The 22,238-nt window shown below is 42.2% G+C and overlaps 1 protein-coding gene across 1 annotated transcript; it reads right to left on the reverse strand.

The window, feature by feature from the left end:
- Positions 1-990: 990 nt before the first annotated feature.
- Positions 991-18,939, reverse strand: LOC137099423 (myosin-16-like). Its single transcript, XM_067476245.1, has 45 exons — positions 18,909-18,939; positions 18,544-18,830; positions 18,290-18,433; positions 17,359-17,515; positions 16,865-16,892; positions 16,662-16,758; positions 16,466-16,558; positions 15,610-15,673; positions 15,403-15,501; positions 13,567-13,670; positions 13,266-13,404; positions 12,925-13,026; positions 12,675-12,841; positions 12,415-12,585; positions 12,122-12,298; positions 11,851-12,036; positions 10,948-11,035; positions 10,707-10,824; positions 10,390-10,510; positions 9,737-9,873; positions 9,511-9,592; positions 9,254-9,427; positions 8,834-8,914; positions 8,443-8,589; positions 8,257-8,361; positions 8,023-8,109; positions 7,807-7,952; positions 7,595-7,685; positions 7,112-7,168; positions 6,939-7,025; positions 6,602-6,847; positions 6,381-6,498; positions 6,177-6,304; positions 5,877-6,073; positions 5,596-5,728; positions 4,758-4,974; positions 4,484-4,620; positions 4,273-4,376; positions 3,807-3,999; positions 3,506-3,709; positions 3,236-3,361; positions 2,983-3,153; positions 2,673-2,873; positions 1,587-1,807; positions 991-1,487 (listed from the first exon to the last, which is right to left on the reverse strand). The coding sequence occupies exons 2-44, from the start codon at positions 18,751-18,753 to the stop codon at positions 1,610-1,612; spliced, it is 5,832 nt and encodes a 1,943-aa protein (XP_067332346.1). The 5' UTR covers positions 18,754-18,830; positions 18,909-18,939; the 3' UTR covers positions 991-1,487; positions 1,587-1,609.
- Positions 18,940-22,238: the final 3,299 nt, after the last annotated feature.

The raw sequence follows: 22,238 nt of genomic DNA on the forward strand, positions 1-22,238 counted from the left end.
CAGGTCCAGGATGCTGCATGAATCTCCATTAATCCTTTGGTGTCTGAAGCCAGTAAACCTAGATTAACGATGGGATTTTGGAGTGTCGGACATTTTCTAATGATTTTGTATAAAATGTGAAACCTTCATCTGAACTAAAATGAAAATAAATTCAGTGTTGATGTATGAGATAGGTGCCTTTTGTTCTTGTTGTGCACTACAGCAGTACTTTCGACAATTAGAAGTTTTAACAGGTTGTACAAGTCAAGAGTTACAGCTGCAATAACTGGAACATGTTGCCTAATTGTACAAAGGTGTAATTTCACAACATCTTCTTAAAACAGATGAACTTTTTCCTTAGTGTTGTAAGAAACTGACATACTGTACTGTTGTAATACACAATTAATATGTTATCATGGATAAATTACTGATCCAGCCTGCTGGGCACATTTCAGGGGGCCACACTGTTGGTCATCCGACTATATTTTAGGTCATATTAATTTCCAACTTTCAAGCTCCACTGCGAGTCCAGTATTCAGGGAAATAACTGGCTTATTAATCCCTCAATCTTCAAAGTTCACCAGTTAGTCACTAACATTCGCCACTTGGTTGTGGGCAGCTAATGTGCAGTAGGTTTTTCATTTATGCAGCTTTAACGCAATTTTTTTTTTAGATGTCCTGAACATAATACATCGATTGATATGTTTACACAGGCAATATTCTTAACAATATCAAGATTTGTAACTTTGTGAGGGTGTAGCCCCCCTTTTTGCCTTAATCCCCCTGTAATTGTATCATGTCTGGTGTCGATTGAAGACACCAATTCCAGTTTCCGTGGACCTCTAGACCAGATTTGGAATCCTTATCCAAATTCCAATTTGAAAACAGTCAAAGAAAGAAAATCTAGCGTTGCAGGAGATGTGCTTCATCAAGTGTGACCCCCCCACCCCCCACCCCCCTTCCTGTGAGGAAGTCTTGCACCTTTCTGTTTACATGATAATAACCAAGTACTGAGTCAAGTTGCTTGCATTTATTAAGACTTTGCCGCAGCCCCAACACACACACACAGGAGTGACACACAAAGGTGGGCTTTCTGTCCTTGACATGAGAGCGCAGCTTCACCCACTGCTCCCTCCAGTGATGCACAGCACGCTCACACACATCCAACAAAAACACGTTTAACGAAGCTGTCTTGCACATACTAATAAACAATAATCCTAAAAACTGCACAGACGCACGAGAGAAAAGGCCAGAACGAACTTAAACCTCACACCTGACAGTTCCACATAAAAGACATTTGTTCAAAGACTGTGGATAACACATTAAATGCTGTGACCAATCCTGAAACCACACACATTAAGACTATTGGTGATGTTAAAGACTCATTTAATCACTTGAGATTTTTACGGAGCTCTCTTTGGGCTTTTTTTAAGACTTTCTTCAAGGTGCCTGTGCTCATACTCTCTCAGCGAACCGTCCTCTGGAGGCATGAATGGGTGTGTGTCACTCTGTGGGAGCAAAAGACAAAAACGATCATGTACGTACATGTGGACATACAATGAATAAACACGTGTACGGAAGTATTGTTGCTGTGTGTTACTTCCCACCTGCTAGGCGTGTGTTTAGTCCTCTACCCATCCTGTCCCCCGCTGGTAGGCTTGGTGACCTGAACGATCTCCACAGAGGTGAAGCCCTTGGTGGTCGAGGCTCGATTCCTGGTCCTTATTTTGTTCAGGGCCATCTCTGCCATTTCAGCACGTTCCTCAGCATCATCCAGCTCATGGACCGTCTTCCTGTATTTAGACAGGCTGCTGTTGGCCTGCTCCTCCTGTGGTCACAAAGACAAAAGCTTAGTTTTAGAGGGACGTACATGTTTGACAGAGAAGTGGGGATAAATGTCTTCTACATGCTTTGCAGTGTCCTGTTTTTTGATCGACCAACTTGAGGAAATATACTGGGCTCTCACGGGAACCAGGAAGCATAATAAACGTAGATTTATTCACTTTCTGGCAGCATGGTCCATGCTGAGAAAATGGGCCCCTGGCCACACACAGGTTAAAGCCCCATCCCCTTCTATATAAGACCCCCAAACTGGGAGCGATAGAAAACAATTCTAAATGAGGTTTGCTGACATTTATGCATTGTGGTTTATTTTTGGTCATTATGTCCTGTTTTCAGTCATTTTGTATTTATTTTTTTAAAATAATTTTTCCAACTACAAGTTCAGTTCCAAAGCCAAGTTGGCATGAAATGGTAAAATGTGCCACTTTCAACATCTGCTATGTTTATGTTCTCTTGTGAATAAAATATGTGTTGATGAGATTTGCAAATAATTGCATTTCGTTTTTATTTATAATTTTTATTTATTTTATACACATTCTCGCAACTGTTTTGGAAGTGGGGTTGTATTTTTGACTCACGTACTGTCTTTCTAGTCGCCTTGTATCTTTTTATGAACATTGTTCCTTCATTCATTTTTCTGTGGTCATTTCTGCGCCTTTTAAACAATCTGTGTGAAACATGAAGTCACTTCATACTAAGGCTCCTGTCCAGGGGCCTCCTACCTTGGGCCACATGGACCCCTAAGCCCCTATACCTGTGCCTGGTGGGCCCATTCAGTAAGTAAGACACATTCCATGCATACAATGCTAGTTAGGGGACTATTGAAATAAATAATGATTCATGATGCTCACAGCATCCTCTATTTGCCGTTTGTAGGACTTGAGCTTGTTCTGGAGTTTCTCCACAAGCTCCTGCATGCGCTGATTGGTCTTGTGGTCCTCCTCCGTCTGGAAGATCAGCTCCTTGAGGCGACGCTCTCCCTTACGGAGGTTTTTCACCGTCTCCGTGTGGCGCTTCTGCTCCTGGTCTAGCTCATTCTCCAACTCCTTGATCTGGGAGGGGGAAATGACACAGTATGTGGGTGTGATGCTTGAGCGAGGTGTAGTGTCTTCGTGCATTCTGTTACTGTGTCAGGTAAGTCCTGCGAATCTAAGTCCTCACCCTGGTTTCCAGTTTCTGGATTGTGCGTTTCCCAGCCTTCAGAGCCTGCTGCTCAGCCTCCTCCAGCTTCAGTGTGAGGTCTCTGAGAGTCTGCTCCTGGTTTTTTTTTATCTTCTCCAGGTAGGCGCTCCGTTCCTGCTCCTGCCGAAGCTCTTCACACAGTCGCGTCGCCTGGAAACAAACACGTGCATGGACACACGACTCATTTTTACCTCTTTCTTCTGCTACAAGATGTTTCAGCAAGGTTACTCACATCAATCACAGCCTTCTTGGCTCTCTCATCCGCAGCACGAAACTCTGAGATTAGCTCTTCATTCTCACTTGACAGCCGAGAGAGGTCTGCCTCCAATTTTCTCTTCAGGATAGTCAGGCTCTGATTCTAATAGAAGAAAAAAAAAGATTGGCTTAGATCATATGAAACAGTAAAGGAAATGGCAGCATCAGAATGTCTCAGGAAGGCAGGTAAAGGTTTTAATAAACCTATTAAAAACATGAGTTATCTGTATCTGTGTCTGTTATCTACCTGCATGTTGATCTCACTGAACCGCTCTGTGATGTCTACCAGCTCCTGCTCGATTTGTTTGCGGGCCCTCTCAGACGCCTCCAGGCCTCCTCTCAGCTCCTCCATCTCTGCCTGCATGAGACACAGACGGCGCTCCTGGAGGCTGTACTTCTCCATCAGCTCGTTGTGTTGACGGGCGTCCTCGTCCATCTGCACCTGCAGGTCCTGCACAATAAGTAGCGTTGCATAATTATTCATGTGGTTTCTCCAGACAGCCCTGTGTTTTACAGTTGCTCCTTCTTGGCAATTACGCAAATCCTACTTTGATCTGCTGCTGCAGCTTCTTGAGGGTTTTGACCAGCTCGGCGTTGTTCCTGTTAGCATGCTCCAGCTGAATCTCCATCTCATTTAAGTCTCCCTCCATCTTCTTCTTCATCCTGAGAGCCTCTGCACGACCTTTGGCCTCTGCCTCCAGGCTGGCTTGAAGTGACTCCACTGCACGTGCGTGGTTCTTTCTGGAGAGCACAAACCCACAGATCACAGATAAGGAGTAAGGGTTATGAGTAGAAGCTAAGGATGGGCCATCCAGAAGATACAAATAATAATATGATGGATGATGGTGATCAGGAATTTTCTACAGTGCCAAGAAATAAATGATGAATTTAAGGTCTGCAATTGTTTCTTTCTTTGTTCAAAGTCCATCATTTTGCAGAAACTAGAAGAACATAACTTTTGGGTCTTTTGAGGCAGTGGGAGTGTGTTTTTGTGTTTGCAGGGTTGTTCTTGACCTGGTGACTTCAAATTCCTCCTCCTTCTCGTGGATTCTGCGATCAATGTCAGCCTTGACTTGAGCCAGTTCCAGCTGTACACGCACCAGTTTACCTTCCTCCACCTGGACACAGACACACACAAACACACATACCTCATTTTGACAAGTGCACTTATGATTTGGAACCAAAAGCCCCCTACACGTTTTTAACATTCTAACATCTACTGAACCTCTAGTGAAGCTTCAGCTTCCTCCAGAGCCATCTGAAGTTCTTCCTTCTCCACCTCCAGCTTTTTCTTGGCCTTCTGCAGCTCATGGACACTGCGGCCTCCTTCCCCAAGCTGGTCGACTAACTCCTTGATCTCGTCTGTGGGGAGAAATGGTATATTATCAAAAAAAAAAAAAAACACGCGGCTATACTTTTATATTCAGGTTGTTTTCTCCAGTCTAATGTTTTCTAGGACACCACCCCGTCTATCAGACACCAGCCACTGTAGAAGCTACCTGTAAGAGTTTTGTTCTCCCTGCGGATGGTCTCAATCTGATCCCGGCTCTCCTCGTATGCGGTCTTCAGCTTGTAGAGCTCTGTCATGTAGGAGCGACTCTCCTTCTGGCTGTTGTCAAGCTCCAGTTGCAGCTCCTCGTTCTTCTGGCTCCACTCAGCAGCCAGCTTGTCAAAAACTCGCTGCTTCTTGTCGAGTGCTGCTGCTGCTGCATTGGACTGATCAGATAGCAGAGGAAAGTCTATTTTTGTGATCAGCATCTCACTCATACAACTTTCCAAATAAAATTAAAACAAATGTGTCTTTTATAAAAAAAAGTACAGAATTGTTTGTAAAACTTTTTTATGGAAATGCTTCACTGGCAACTTATGAACAATTTACAAAACGCGTCTCCGGACTGTGGGAGAAAACCCCAGAGGTGAGCGCATACAAACTTGTTTTCTGTCTCTTTTTGCTTATTTTCTATTTGCATTAATTTTGTTTTTTTGGTGATTTTTGGTTTCTGGACGATTTCCATTGTTTTTTTTTGGGGGGGGGGGATTATTTATGGTTGCCATATTTCATGTTCTCAGTTTCTTGTGCTGATTTTGTACAGTTTCACAAAGCTCCTTGACTCTGTAAGGAAATATAAACACTCACATCATATAGGGGCTGAGACCAAGGGGCACTTTGAACTGTCAGACCCCTGAGCCTGTTTCCTATAAGCCCACTTGTTCATGCATGTTAACACAAATTTGCAGTGAGTCGAAAATAGTCTTTAATACATAAATTGCTCCATTATGTTTTCAAATCCATGTGAGTCATCATTTGTACGCTCATTTGTGTGGCTGTGAAAGTACCTTCTCCAGGTCTATGGTGAGGTCCTCCACCTCGCCTTGCAGCCTCTGCTTGACCTTGTCCAAACTGGCAGCTCTGGCTTGAGCCGCCTCCGCTGCCTCCTCAGCCTCCTGGAGACGTACAGCAAGTTTGCGCCTGGGTGCGAGTAGGTGGAGAGAGAGAGACAAGGAGCAGAAATTGTATGATTGAATTCAAAAGTATCAAGAGTTTTCATTTATACATAAGGATGATAGTTTTCTCTTTGGCCGAACTTTTTGTATTTTTTTAGTTCTCTTAAACCTACTTGGTCTCCTCCAGCTCCTCGGTGCGGTGGATGGCATCCGTCTCATACTTGCTCCTCCAGGAGGTGACATCAGCGTTGAGCTTGGACACGAGGCGCTGCAGCTCCCCGCGAGCCTCGGACTCTTCCTCTAGCTGCTCCTTCAGCAGAGAGAGGTCATGACGGGAGTTGGCCAAGGCCACCACTGCTGTGTTACGACCCTAAGGAGAGAGAGAGAGAGAGAGAGAGAGAGAGAGAGAGAGACTGTGACCAAGCTGGGCAGCTTTCAGTTGTCACAGTTGTTCTCTCAATGTTGGCTCATACCTTATTCTCCTCATCCACTTGTCTCTTTAACTCATCGATTTGCAAGGTGAGTGAGCCCTTAATCCTGGTCACCTGGGTCAGTTTACTCTGCACATCCTCCAGCTCCCTGCTAAGGTCATTATTCTCCACTGCACACACACACAGAAAGAATATTAAAAAGAATAAGCCAGATTGTCTTCAATGTGTGTGTGTGTGTGCTCTTACCAGTCAGATGCATTTTGGCAGCGTTGAGCTCAGCCTGAGTTCGCTCCATCTCAGCCAGGCGAGCATTGGCCTCTGCCAGGTTGTCCTCCAGCTTATGGCTGTGTGCCTCAGAGTTCATCTACACACATAAACAGATGCACACAGATATTAAACATGCAGGTTTATACTGATGCATGAGGTGTTTTCTCAAAGGAAGAATCACACTGGACTCTGCAAATAACCTTCGCTTTCTGAGCCGACTCAAGGCTGGTATTAAGGTCTTCAATCTCAGCCTTCATGCTCTGTTTGTCCTTCTCCAGTTTGACTTTTAGCCTGGTCAGGTTCTCCAGCTGCTCTCCCAGCTCTGCCATCGCATCCGAGTGCTTCTTCCTCAGTGCTGCAGCGGTGGCCTCTGACTGGAGCGCTGCCTCCTCCAACTCACGCCTGAGCTTGAGCAGGTCCGCCTCCCGCTTCCTGTTCTGCTCAATCTAAAGAATGAAGCACACTCTGAGTTGCAGGGATCAGAAAGGCTGTTTGCCTCTATCCTGTGACTGATTGACAGCACACAGTCAAACTCACCTGGGCAACGGTGGCTCCTCCTGCCTCTTCCAGCCTGTCACTGAGGTCCTCCAGATCTCGTGACAGCTCTACCCTCTGCTTCTCAACCTGTCACAGAACAGACTTTACTACATATGTCGGCCTATTTAGACTATAATGTGTCTAGTTTGAACTTCAGCAGCCTGTTTCTGTACCTTGGTTCTCATGGCTCGTTCAGCTTCCAGCTCCTCCTCCAGCTCCTCAATGCGGCCCTGAAAGACAAAATTCAAATATTATAAAGATGTATCAGTACAAAGAAGACAAATGTGCATCTTTAAAACCAACTTGTCCTATTTCTAAATATTTAAAATTCAATAATTTTAATTGCAGGATCTTACTAGTACTGGGGTATTTTCAAAGTGTGTTACCCTTCCTTAAAGGATCAGAATGTTTCCCTCACCACCTTCACCTCCGCACTTTTATGTCTGGACCTACAGTAAGTGACGGTCATCCCCATAGCGGTACAGATAATACTGCTAAAAAGTTGACATCAACATTCACAGGAACAACATCTACATATCTTGTCTAGTGCTCACAGTTAGCCGACTTTGCTGCGGAAAACTCCTTTAACCACAGAAGAAGAACTCAAATCAGGCATCCTGCTTAATGGAATAAAAGACTGCTGACTCTCCACAAACCTGGTGCTCTTTGACCTTGCGGCTGAGCATGGAGCTGAGAGATTGTTCATCCTCCAGCTTTGCGTTCAGGTTGTTTATCTCAATGTCTCTCCTGGATGAACACAGAGCAGAGGATTAAGCTCCACCACTAAGTTTGTTTCATGTGTTTTGGGTGTGTAGGAAGTAATGACATTTTCCTCTTTGGTGTGTGTGTGTCGGCTTTTCTATCTCACTTCTTGATGACCTCCTCCAGATTGAGTTTTGCATTTTCCATCTCATTAAGGTTCTCTATGGTCATCTTCAGATCTCCCTCTGCTTTCCTCCTCGCTTTCTCCACCTCTGCCCTGATCCTCTTCTCCTGCTCCCAGCTGTCCTCCAGCTACACACACATCACACACATTAACCCTCTAATGTTATTTACAGATGCATAAAAAGAAGGAGTGCTGTACCTCATTCACTTGAGTGTTGAGCTTGTTGTTGGTTTTGGTTAGATGGTTCACTTTGTCTTCTTCGGTCTGGAGATCCTCCAGAGTTTTCTGAAAAACAAAGAATATATTTTGTTCACTATTAAACACACACGCACACATAATAAAAAAACATTTTGAAATATTAGGTTTGTACAAGCATATTTTGCTGTGTGTGTTTGTGTGTGTGTGCGAGGGGGTGGGGGGGAGGGGGGGTACCTGCTGCAGTTCCTCCAGGGCTCTCTTTTCCTTCTGCAGCTTGGCAATATGATCTTCTCGCTGGTTCAGATCCCCTGTCAGAGTCCGCACCCTAAAGTCCAGACCCTAAACAGACCAATAAACAGAACTCAGGGGGTATTTGATGGAAATCCGAATGCAGCTTTGTCCTTGTCCTCCTCCTTATACCTGTTTCTCCTTCTCAGTCTTGGCCAGCGTGGACTCCAGAGACTCTAAATCCTGCCTCAGCTCGGTCAGTTCCCCCTCCAGCTGCCTCCTCTGATTTTGGAGGGAGGCTGTGTTTCCTTCTTCTTCCTCCAGGCGTTCACGTAGATCCTAGAAACACAGGACAGTTTTACTATTATGGTCAGGAAATATAAGTCTCCAATATTGTCAGATTTTAAACAGCTCACAAATTTGGACCATCTTGTTCTGTCAGTGCTGTTGTTTGTTATCATTGTAAATTCTTGGCAATGTACCAATTGTTATTGTACAAAGTCATTTTTAGGAGAAATGACTGTTGATGCTTGATTCCACATAAACACACATACTGTAAAATGGTTCGTGCGTGACAATTCACCTGCACGGTCTCGTCCAGCTGGACCTTCTGGTGCATTAGCTGTGTACAGCGCTCCTCAGCATCATCCAGTGTGTCCTGCTCCTGTGGGGAAACAAGAGGATAGAGTGTGTTTGCGTGAGTACGTAACGTGGATTAGAATATGTTGTGCAGTGTGTGGTGAATGTCAGAGACATTTATATGTTATTTCTTTAAAACAACCTGCCCACGTGAAGAGGTAACTGTATTTAACGTTTGTTTTAAGTGCTAAAAAAAGTGTGCTCTGTGATGGAAAATCTAAATATAATGAATATGCAACCCAATCATACATGGGCCAGATTCAGCCTCAAGATCCAAGTATAGCTTTGGCCAGAAACCTTCACCAGAAAACTGTTTGGGATCTATTTAAGATGCAGACTAAACTGTGTGCGGTTGTGAACCTACTGCAGCCAGTGCTAGGGCAAGGTCATTCTTCTCCTGTGACAGAGTGACCATCTTCTCCTCCAGATCTTTGATCTTTCCCACCAGCTCCTTGACCTTCTCTACTGCCATCCTGAGTTCCTCCTCCTTAGCCTTAAAGATCTCCTCCTGACGGGCAACCATCAGCAGAGGCTTCACCTGGAGGAGCCAAGACAGGGATTAAGATGATGATGGTAGTTTAGTATCCGACATTTTGACACATGTGACAGTCAGCACTTTACCTTAGTGTAGAGTTTCCACCAGCCCCAGAAGCGTAACTGAAGGAACTTCCTCACATTTCGCTGAATGGCTATCAGTGCAATTCTGCATCACATACACACATGCAGAAAATGCATTTTGTTAGTGCTCACAAAACATGCACTTAAGACTCATGTACATACGACAAACTATTATCTATTCCACCTCACCGATGGAAAATACAAATTGTGCATATGGTCACAAACTAACCGTCTGTCCACCATCTTCTTAAACTCAATCCTCATTAGAGTTCCTCGAAGTTGAGCCTGCAACATAGTTATGATCTTTGCCAGCCGCTCGTCACGCATGTCCTCTAGCTTTGCCAGGACACCAGCACGGAAGAACACCTGCAGACAAATAGGAAAGAAAAACGTGCACGGCGTAAGCAACGGATAGAAACAGGGGAGTAACAAAATGAGCAAAACAGAGCCAAAAAAAGGATTTTAGTTATTTTTCAGCTGTAAAGTCTCACAATTCACTGCACATAGTAGACAATAGACAACACAAGAGATCATCCTTTATACACAGCAGTATTTAATTGCTGAAATGACTGTAGGTTAAGGTTTTCCCCTCTGAGTAGTTTAGAGTGTTTTAAATCAATTTTTCTTTTAAAAAATACATTTGCAATGTATCAGACACATTTGCTTTATAGTGAGAACATACTGACTATGCCACTCTTAATATATTGTAAAGAATTGAACTATTTGCTATACACTGAGTCTAAATGTAGGATATAATATAGCAGCCAGCTAACTGTTATCATCACAAGATATATATTGAAAAAATGTTTAAAATGATATGTGAAGGGCTCCATGGGTATTACTGTCAGCAGCATGTAAATCCATCTGCTTGCAGTTGTGTACCTTGGTGTGGCCAATGCGGTATTCCATACTGTCCAGGCCCACAGAGCTCAGGATGAGCTCAGAGGCTTTTTTGTTGTCAACAAATCCCTTAGGGATGATGCTGGGGTTGAGGATATAGTACCTAGACCAAAGGAGTAGGAAGAACAGGGAGTAAAATGGCCAGAAAATGGATGAACGCGCAAAGTAAAGGCAGAAAAATACAAAAGAGATTAATTAGGAAATAGCTCACATAAAATCCCTCATATAACAACCTTTACAGACAACCAAGAAACGTTTCCTAGGCAGATTTAAGCAATGCTTTAATAATTGACTTCGACCTTTGTTTGAACTCTGGGTACTGTAGTCTGTTTGGGAATCCTTTCCTGCAGATGCGGATGCCCTCCAGGACGCCATTACAGGCTAACTGGTGTAGGATCAGAAAGTTATCTGTAACACCTTCACAGCATGAGAGAGAGAGGGTTGTTACTTTATTACAGTGAGCACATTTTTTAAAAAAAACATACTGTGTGAAGGGTCCTTATCAATTTATGAAAAGTCACACGATTTGCCCCCACTGACCTGACTTTTTGAACTCGTTGGGTACGATGCAGCGGACAAAGTGGGGAGCTGTGCTCCGCAGGGTGCTCATCAACTTATTCAGCTGCTCCTGTTATGCACAGATAGTTAATAGACGGCTGTGAGTTTTTCCTCAGTTTGTGCTTTCACAGGTTTGTTAGTGTGACATGTGAATGAAGACCCTTTAAATGAAGATAAAGTTTCCTTCATTTAAAGGTTCTTCAGTAGACCCTTTAAATTTATATTTTGATATTTTGGAAAATACACTTATTGCCTTTCTGTCAGACAGTTGAAAGTGTCTAGACAGATACAAAGTACTGGAGCTATTGGTCTATAACAATAAACTATCAGCTGTTCCCAAGAGCACCGATATGTTATTTTAGTATCCAGCTTCTTATCTACATTTAAATATTTGTTTAATAACCTTTAACTTGTAGATGTAAATTTTATTTAAACTCCTTTCATAATAACAGCAATCAATAGTTACTTTCTCCTATTTTTCAATTCTGTCACAATCAGGGCCAGAGAGGTGGCCCGTTGTGGCAATGCCACCCCCCCAAAAATGTGACTTGCCGCCCCAGGTGCCACCCCCTACCAGAGAGACAAGGTGGTAGGTACCTGCTGTAGAACTTTCTGTACAAGGAGAAGTGACTCAATCTGAAGCTGAAATACACTGTTGCCCCTAAAGTTGGAATAATTTAGTTTTCAGACAATGAAGGCACTTTTTCGCAGAGGTCGGATTTATTTTACGTTTTACACTGAACAAACTATTAATAAAGTCTTTTAAATAATTTTCCAAATGCACCACCCTACTTTGAGCATGTGCCTGAGTCTGCCCACCCCAATAAACATTTCTATATCCACCCTAGTGTACAAACAAAGTGTGACCTTCCTTGTGCGAATTACCCTGTAGAAGTTGGAAACCGTTTGGAAGGACGACCCTTTCTTCTGCTTCTTGGTTCCTGCAGCACCCTCGTCCTCTTTAAAGAGCAGAGCCAGCAGGTGCATGGAGGACTTCTGGAAGAGTCCCACCACTGTCTCATTCAGAGGGTCTTTGTTCTTCTCCAGCCAGCCCGCAATGTTGTAGCCCACCTGTGCAGAGGCACAAACAGTTAAACTGTTGGTTTACTAACATCCATCTATGTGTCCAATGGTCCTGTGACAATCCAGTACTCACCGTGCCAGCATAGTGCACCAGTTCGAAGTGGACCTCTGGTCCTTTCTTCCCCCCTTTCGGCTTGAGGAAGTTGGAGGACTTGCCCAGATGGTTATCATACAAAGCTGTTTTGAAAGTTGTGTCTGTCGCCTTTGGAAACACACACTGCTCCTCTAGGATGGAGAATATCCCCATAGGCTGATGAAGACACGGACAGGAGGAGGTGTTAAGAGCAGGAATTAGATGACAATTTAAAACAGTCTGTGTAGTAGGTCCATGTTTTTGCACCAACTGTGTATCTGTGAGTGCGTTACCTTCTCCAGCAGGTCAATACAGGCCTGCAGGTCCAGGCCGAAGTCGATGAAGACCCAGTCAATCCCTTCCTTCTTGTACTCTTCCTGCTCCAGTACAAACATGTGGTGGTTGAAGAACTGCTGCAGCTTCTCATTGGTGAAGTTGATGCACAACTGCTCAAAGCTGTTTAACTGGAAATGAAAGAGTTGGATCATAGGAGGAGAGAGGATGAGCGGAAATAACCTGAACTTTATCTGTTCTCATTCCATCCAAATCTCACCTCAAAGATCTCAAACCCAGCAATGTCCAACACTCCTATGAAGTATTGTCTCTGCATCTTGGTGTCCAGGGTCTTATTGATCCGGGTCACCATCCACTTGAACATTCGGTCGTAGATGGCTTTTGCCAGAGCACCAATGGAGTACACACACTGGTCCTGGTTCTGACCTGAATTCAAATATTAATGCATTTTCTCCAACGGCTGAATTGTCTTTGTTTCCAAGACTTTTTAAATAATATCTTTCCAATACCTTTGGTCACAAACTCATTGCCAACCTTGACCCTGGGGCGGGTTATTCCCTTCTGCAGTTCACCAGAGTTAATAGCCATGAGGTGAGCAACTTTGTCAGCCACTTTAAGAAGGGAAGGAAAGAGAGAAATTAATTAAACCAATTCGAATAAATTCGAATAAGACTGCGGTCAGTGGAAGGAAAAGACGCTGGGGCACCGAAATGAAAGGGTAAGTCTTTAAGAGTAAAATCAGAGTTTAAATGATAGAGATCTGGCCAGAAGGACACAGGTAAGAAAACGATAAAAAGGCATGAAGACAGAAGAAGATAAAAATCCAGAGATAATCGTTGGCTTTTTATACCCTCAGTGGAGTCCACATCAGCTTGTTCCTCTCTGGGTTTCTGTTTGAACTTCATGTTTCCGAAGTGCATTACGCCTCCGGTCAGCTTGTACACGCTCATCTTCTCCTCAGGAGTGAAGCCCAAGACATCAAAGGCTTCCTGCGAGCACACAAGCATAGAGAGCTGGAGTACAGACAAGCAAACACACCAAACGTTGTGTAGAAAGAGGCAACAGCACCATCGGCAGGGCAGCAGATTTATCCAGATATTATATCCAGATTTTCTCATTGCTCATGCAAAGCAATCGTTTTTATTACTCACATCGGTGAGCAGCAGCTCCTCTCCATCGTCCATGTTGTCCACCACAGTGACTCCCTGACACACCCATACATACTGTTTGGGGTCCGGATTCAGCAGCAGAGCCTCTGGAAAACACAGTACGGAGTATAATGCAAAAATAAGACAACAACACCATAATCATGCAATAATAATCCATCAATCAATCAATGATCATCATTTAAGCAATATTATTCATTTTTAACCAAAAGAACATGCTATTATTGTTTTTGTTTCTGATTTCTACAGACCTATAGGTTATTTCCTAATGTGCGAATGATTTATAAACTGACTGTAAAGTTTATTTATCACACTGTCGTTATTTAGGTGAGTTTGAAAGACTCTGCATAATAACCAATGACAGACATTTTATTAGTCCAAGCTAACACCAACAAAGCTTTTTCAGTCATGATGTATTATGTTTAGTTTTTTTGCATTTCCATATCTTCAACTAAATATTTGGAACTAATGGTTTGTTCCTTTACTTATCTCAGCCAACCAATGCAAACCTTTTTCCTCACAACCCAAAATCGATTGATTCACACATTTAGCGTTAACTGTTTCAACATCAAGTACATTTAGCTAAACCACTTCAACTCTACTTTTGATTTATTTTTTTTGTCCTTTCGGCTCATCCCGTGAGTTCAGGGTCGCCCCAGCGGATCATTAGTCTGCATATTTGGCACAGTTTCTGTGCCGGATGCTCTTCCTGACGGAACCCTCCCCAGTTTTCTGCACAGCTGGGGAGCGGAATGGGCCGTTGGGGGTTCAGTGTCCAGAGACACTTTGACATATAGCCGGGACCGGGGATCGAGCCAATGACCCTGTGGTCCGCGGACGACTGCCTTTACCAATTTAGCTACAAGCATTTCAACTCTTTTTAACGCTAATATTAGCTTTTCCAATCCTTTATCCATTACATTTAGCCTTTTCAACATTTTTCACTGATTTTAGTTTTTACTTCGGGGTATTTTAGTCATCCAGTACGTTAGACTGACATTTCCCACCACTTATCCACCTTTAACGTTATCTAGCTGTTTCTGCTATAGCTAACAATTGTTTGATGGCTAGTTTTAACTAATTACTGTTAGTTTTTTTTCAGCAATTTACATCATATATAGACTTTTCTGGCTAATACAACAATCCACAAAGCTTTATTTTACAATTACAGTTTAGCTGCTTAGTGTTTATCCATTTTAAAAAATCATTATATCCATTATTGTATATTCTTTACATATTTATTGCTTGTAGGTGGCATTTTAGCATTAACCGTTTGCTATGAAGCTATTTTGACAATAGATTACTTTAAACTACCTTATTTCACCAGTTTATACAGTAATGACTTAACTTCTTGCTGTAATTTACTTACTGGTGGGTTTTAGCTCGTAGCTTTTCAGCTCTTTTTAAAAAATGATTTCAACTTTTAACAAGAATAAAAATGATAGACACAGGATTATACATATATGCTATGATGTTTCTTGACATGCATTTGAAATTTGTTGCGGTATCACAGTTTTTACTCAACCAGGACCACAACAGGAAATGTAAACCTGTCCCCTGGGATCCAGGAGGCCTTTCCCTGGTTGGGAATCATGGATCATAGATAATGTTTTTCTGCAGGTTAGATATTAATAAGTGAATAGTTCTCGATGCTGCATTACTGTTTGTAATTCATATTTGCCCTGTGCAATTTTTACTCAACATTTAAGAATGGAAATTACTTTAAAAATGTAAAACATTTGATGAAAATTGTCCTATATGGCAAATTATTCAACAATTAACAATTTTAAAAAGTAAACAAAACCATAACCAATGACTCGCCTATAAGTTCCGGCTTCCTTCCAGACAGCAGCTGATAAAAGATGTGGTAACCTCTCTCAGCGGCCTGCTGGGAAATCACTCTGGATTTCTCTAGTAGATCTGATGCACACAACACAAAAACAAAGCACAGGGGGAAAAAAAGAAACGTGGTATTTTAGGTGCATGATCCACGTTAATTAACAGAATAAATCCACTGAATCCACTCACAGGTCTCAATGTCGGCACCAGCCAGCTTAGCTGTGGGCCCAAAGTGGATGCGAATGAACTTTCCCTGAAACAAAATCAGACAAAAACCATTTGGGATAAAAATGTCCTTGATATGTGTTGTGTCAATAAATATCTTAATGTAGCTGTAGAAACCTGGATTTGAGAGACCTGGATATTCTGCCTGGAGACCAAATCAGCATACTGGGGCATCTGAACAACTTATCCAAGTTTCTAAACTTTCTTTGCTATGCAGAACATAGTGGCTGAGACGTTGGGAAATTAATATTATCATAATGTAGCCTATACAGGGATTCGAGTTTCTCACGTTCCAGAACCCTGATCTGATCCAAACCAGAATAAGACTCAACCCCAGTATTAAACAATTACTACAATGAGACACACTCTCTGGCCACTTCATTACACCTCGACAATCTGATGCGAGCTAGTACAGACCCCCTCATTCATTTTAAATCTGTTGGCCAAAACATTAATACCCCCTCCTCTTATAATGCCCTCCAGTACAATAACACCACCCACTATGACCTCAATAATAAACACATAATAGAATCATCACCTTTCTGACAGTTTCATCTTAAAAACTGTGAAATTATAAACTTTTAAAGGAGAATTTACATTTATGGCAGGGCTGCTATTGGATTGCACTAGATTGTACAGGTATACCTGTATCTTCAATCACTATGAAATATACTACAAATATAAAAGTAGCTGACATACCAGGAAACTACTGCAAAATCTGTAGTTAAACTACTAGTTGAATTACATAGATTGTATATGTAAAACCTAATTTTCACGGGTGTAATTATTTGATTTGGTGATGTAAACTGCGATCGCCTACAAAGCGTGAGGAGTTGTTGTTCCTGATGGTCTTGGCGTTGCCAAATGCCTCCAGCACTGGGTTGGCCTGAATGATCTGGTCCTCCAGAGAGCCCTGCGCCAACAGATGAGAAGAAAAGGGAAATATATGTAATGTAATGTCTGACGAGCGACAAGCGAAGCCATGTCTGTGCACACTCACACACAAACACACTTGCCTTGGAGTCTGAAGCTTTGCTCCCAGCAGCTCCTACATTGGCAAAGTACTGGATGACCTTCTTGGTGTTCTCAGTCTTGCCGGCCCCAGATTCTCCGCTGTAGCCGACATACACAGGAAGGAGGAGTTAATAATCTACGCGGGCTGATTGGAATAATTCATTTGTAGAGGAGTCTCACATGAAAAAAGACATGCTGCCCTTACGTGATCAGCATGGACTGGTTCTCGTGCTCTGTGTTGTCCGGACGTAAAGATCGAAGGAGAGGAGAGAAGCGGAGAGAGAATGTGAGAGGGACGAGGATAATTACTGCTGATTTCCCTCTGAGCGGATCAGAGACCTGCTGAAGTTCCCTGTCAGCATTGCGAAGGGTGCAGACAGCTGCCAGCTGCCAGCTCTCCCCTGATGCCACATAATGGCTTCAAAGTATTTTTCTGCTCCATGAACAATTATCACACAGCACAGTGATTACACACCTCTAGCAACTGTGTAATGACTTTCAAACAGCATCATCTCGGGGGGGTTATCACAAATTACAAACATACCACTTGCATACCTACATCCTGTCTTTGCCAAGTTTTCCTCCCACCCCCTCACCCATCGGTGACCTATGTCGCAAAGCCCTCATCTGACTCTTTCTCTTCATTAGTCCACATTCAGCTTTTTTATTCTTGACGCCCTGCCATCGGCCTCTACTCACCCATCATCATGTCATGGTAGGCGTTGTCAGAGACGGAGAAGAGGTGAGGAGGAACTTCGTTGCGTTTCTTGCCCTTATAAATCTGGGCCACTTTAGCGCCGTAGATGGGCAGCCATTTGTACGGGTTGATCGTCACGCAGAAGAGGCCAGAATAGGTCTGAGAGGGAGAGAGCAAATAAAGAGGTTTAATGAGGTTTAAAAATCTAAAAAAGGATGAGCACTGAACCGGGTTTTTTTAGTGTTATTCCTTCAGTTTTCCCTTGTGTGTCTTGTCTTTCTATTCTATTTGTTAAAAGAGAAAAATATATTGCTCAATACAGTTAGAGATATTTATGTTATAGTTAACAATAAATGTCCTTGTTTATTTGTACTTGAAAACTGTCTACATACATGCTTTTGCTTGTTATTCCTAAACTATAATGACCTTTAAAGGGATAATCCGCTGATTGTTCATTTTGCTAAACAGAGTGGTTGGATGCGAAAGATTTATTTTAAAGCAACAATTTCCTAAACTGCAGAAACTGATCCATACATTCAGTATAAAGTCTGTAAGTCCAGTCCAAAAAACCCCAGATATGATTGAAATGGTGCCGTTTATAATTTGATTGATGAAATTATTATAAGATTATTATAAGATTTGGAGGCACAAACTATGATGACATTGCTTAACAGTGACGAAACGGACAAAGAAATCTCCCGTGCTTTTATCTGGAAGCTGTGAACTTTTCCAAACATCCTTTAATCCCCCTCCAGTCAAACTTAGTTTGCTTTGTTTGAGACATTTCTATTCAATTAAATGAACTGAACCAAGACTGAACAGAGCTGGCCCAAGGCAAACAGCATTTGGCAACAGAACCAAACATAATTCTTTGAATATGTTTCTGAGTTGAATTTTAGGGTCTTTATTTAGGCTGGTTCATAACTGCCTTACATAGATCCTCATGCTGACGTAGCGGCTGCGCAGGTTTTCCAAGACGCTGGCCTCATTGAGGAAGGTGAGGTCGGCCATGTCTCTGGCTTGGTAGAACTTAGGAGGGTTCATCTGCTGAATGTCATCCTTCCTCGCTGTTACCGTCTGATCAAAAAGAACCATTGCACAATTGTGAGATTATGAAAATTATGGTTAAAGTTAAATGTTAAAGTAAACCTTTGGCTCATAATGCACAGGTTCAGCATTAGTCTTACAGTGTGCTTGGTGGTCTTGATGGTGACTTTGTCCCCATCTTCAGACTGAATCTCCCCAGCAATAAAGGCCTCCTTCTCATCTTTGATCCAGCACGAGCGCTTGATGTCGTATGGTTTATTCATCGCATCCAAGCGCTCCTTCTCCGAGGGAGCCAGGAATGGCATGGGGTCCACATCATCCCCACATTCTCCTTTATAAACACCCGGCATGGCTGCTGCTGCTGCTGCTGCTGCTGCTGCTGTGACCAACACACACTAACCGAGTGACTGACCAGCTCAGAGAGAGGCTGAGTGATGGAGAGAAAGCAGAAATGAAGTTTTTCAAAGTAGTAGAAAGAATTTGGGTTCAATTTGCTAATACTCACCAATTCAGGAAGCAGGGTGAGGCACAGGATGAATGTGGGTGTGTATGTTAAGTCCATGCTCTTATATATCAGGTCTCCTCTTTCCTGATATGGCCACAAGTCTAAAACCAGCCATCACCCTGAGGTCTCATCCTTCCGATCTGTTTCAGGATCTGGGAATTCTTCAGTGTGTGTCTGTCCATTTAGGGCTTCCCTGGAAAGCAATCACTCAGGCTGAAACCATCTCCTTTCCTCACCCTATCACTCGAGCTATCGTCTCTGTCCTTTCACCATTCCACACCTCAATTTTCATCCAACAGTGCCTCCGCTCTTGAACATGAACAACTTTCGTGCTGTGCCTCCTGTGAGATTTGGGATGAGTAAGGCATCCAAAATTAAAAGCATGGACGCACACAGTTGGCCATCTTTCTCTGAATGTTTTTATATTTTTAGAATAATCTTCACTGCAATTTCAAAATCTGGTCGTAGCCAGTTTATTCAAAAGAAATGAAATAATATGTGGAGCACCTTCAATAAGATGTTTTAACAAATCAGTGATGGAAAAATTGTCATCACAAGTAAAAGGCCTTGATTCAGCATCTTATTAAAGTGCAAAACAGTCAGTACTAGGATGGACTCAAAACTACACACAAAAATATTTCTGAATGATTTAATGTTTCGTATCATTATTAAAATATGTGTGATGTGTAAGAAGCTTTATTGCTATTTTTATGTACATTTACCTTTGAGTTGTCTACAAAAAAGTAGCAATTCCACAGTATAGAAATATAAAACTCAAAATGTGACAAGTAAAAGAAAAAACATGTCAATAAGTATCATAAGTAAAAGTGTATAATGGAATTACGTGTGTAAGCTGGTAAACGCAGGGTTAATGTTGTTGCTCTTTGAGTGGTATAAATGTTTATCCTATAATAACAAGAAGAAGAAGAAAAAGAAGAAAAATTGTAATAACTACAACTATTAGATAAATGTACTGAGGTAAAAAACACTGCCATTCCCTCTGCAAGAAGTTGATCTGTAACCAGTGAGTACTGTGTAAATCAATTTGTTTTCAATCTAAAATATAGTGGAGTAGAATTTTTAAACAGCTTGAAAATGCAATGGTCCTTTAAACTGTAGTTTAGTAAATGTATTTAGCTGCTTAACATAAATACTGTAGAATGTAGATTCAAAGCAGCTGCTGCTCCTGTTCCCCAAAGGGGGCACTAATAACTACAGACTGACGCCAGATCAATGTCTTTCGCCCTGTCCCATCATGGGTCCCCACCGCACAACGTGTTCTGCACGTTGATTCATGAGTTTTTATGCTGGATACCCTTCCTGGTGAAACCCTCCCATCATATTCGGGCTCGGGACAGGCACCACGGTGGCCCTTCGTGACTGGGAGCGGCCACACCTGTAGGGGTGGGATTTGATCCTGCGGCCTTCTGCATCCCAACCCGTGGTTCTGCCCACTGAGCCACCAGGGCCCCATGTAAAGTAATTCACAGTATAATTATTGAACTTAAAACATATGATCAACAAAACAACATATGAGGCCATTAAAATAAGTTCATTCTTCACATCAACAACAGAGTGATAAAGCACGTTAACAGAACAATAATTATAATCCAGTTATATCTAATTCATGAGCCATTCTGTTTAAAGTCAATAACTTACTTAATTAATACTTTTGAAGTTTCACCATTTTTAATACTTGATCTATGTCTACAGTGTCACTGCTACTTTTTACAGTAAAGGACATGAATACTTCTTCCCCCACTACTTCCTGTCCTGCCTCTGTGGTCTTATGGTTTGAGATTTCAAAACTGTTTGTTGCAAAGAATTACTTCACATTCTCTTTGTGTGTGTGTGTGTGAGTGTGTGTGTGTGTGTGTTCCCGGAGTTGCATGTTTGTCTATGATTGAAATTATCTAAATAACTGTGAATACACTCGTCAGGACTCAGGGGATCTGTGAAGAACAATCAACACATAAACACACACACCTTTTGTGACGACAATATTCATAGACATAACAGCCTGGCTGGTTACTCTAATCATAACCATCACAATACAGGCCTAACCTCAACTCTAGAGCTAACTCTCAAAAAGCCTTTTGAAATTGTAATGGCTATAGCCAAATGTCCTCACAGAGGTTGTGCTAAACTAAATTTTGTCTGTCCAACTGTACAAGGACATGTACACACACATATAGTACACGTGCTTACACCCATAATCACATCATCACTGCAGCAGCTGGACGTAACTGTATCAGAGGGATAAACCAATGTGTGTGTGTGCCTTTGCTTTTGCAGCCACCTGTGGAGTGTTGACAAAGTTAGTACAGACGCAGTACAGTTGTAGCTCATTATGGAGGAGAACGGGATGAAGAACGAGACAGTGACAGGACGCCGACACAAAAAACTGCATGTTTGTATTTGTGACACATAGCGTGTTGCCGTGATATTGATATTTCCTGTTTCGCTGCTTACATGGCTTTACTGTGTCCTTTAAGCAGCGTAGTGAGAGGGGCTAACCCCGATCTCCATGTACACCCAGTTCTCCCTCTACATTTAATAGACGGCTTAGTGATTTAAAAGCATAACACATTGTAAAAGATTTACTTCAACCTCTATTAAGCCACCAAAGTCCGAATCTGCTTTGTTGATCGTTAATATCCAAAATTATAATGAAACTATATGGATTATTGCATCCACTGTGTTGCATTCAAGTGGCCGTGAGAAGCTCCAGCATTATGTGGAACAGCCATTTGTCTCTGAAACAAATCCTGCTCACTTGAGCACCTGTACACTGATTAGCCCCAACACTAAGACTGGTGTATCAAGCAAGGCCACTCTGGCCAGTCTGCAGCTACACAGCACCTTTTGCTTTGTCTTTCTGATGTAAGGGATTAAAAAAACACTTTTTAAAAGTCCATAAACAAGCGTTTTGTGTCTTCCCCCTCAGAACCATTAATTTGTCTCGCCAATTTTGCCAGATTGTCAACCACTTTTTTCCCGCTGTATCACTTTCTTTCCCACAAGATGAGAGGTTATTTCTGGTTGTGAGCTGCAGCGGCAAAACAGCAGAGTAATTACAACCTAGCTTCTGATGAGGAAACTTAGTATTACAATACACTGTTTCCACATACATTTCTAAAACCAGAAGCAAGAAATACATAAACTCTTTGGGTGGGAGCAAATTTACAATATATTTAAAATGTTAAAAATGTTTTTGGATGCAGCAGCATTGGCTTTGTACTAGTTCTTGTCACTTTTTCATTGCTGCAGACTTGACTTTATATTCTTAACTCTAAAATCATGTTATCCATAGCAAAACATCCATCTGTT

The sequence above is a fragment of the Channa argus genome, chromosome 15 (genome assembly GCF_033026475.1).
Source record: "Channa argus isolate prfri chromosome 15, Channa argus male v1.0, whole genome shotgun sequence".
Taxonomy (NCBI): domain Eukaryota; kingdom Metazoa; phylum Chordata; class Actinopteri; order Anabantiformes; family Channidae; genus Channa; species Channa argus.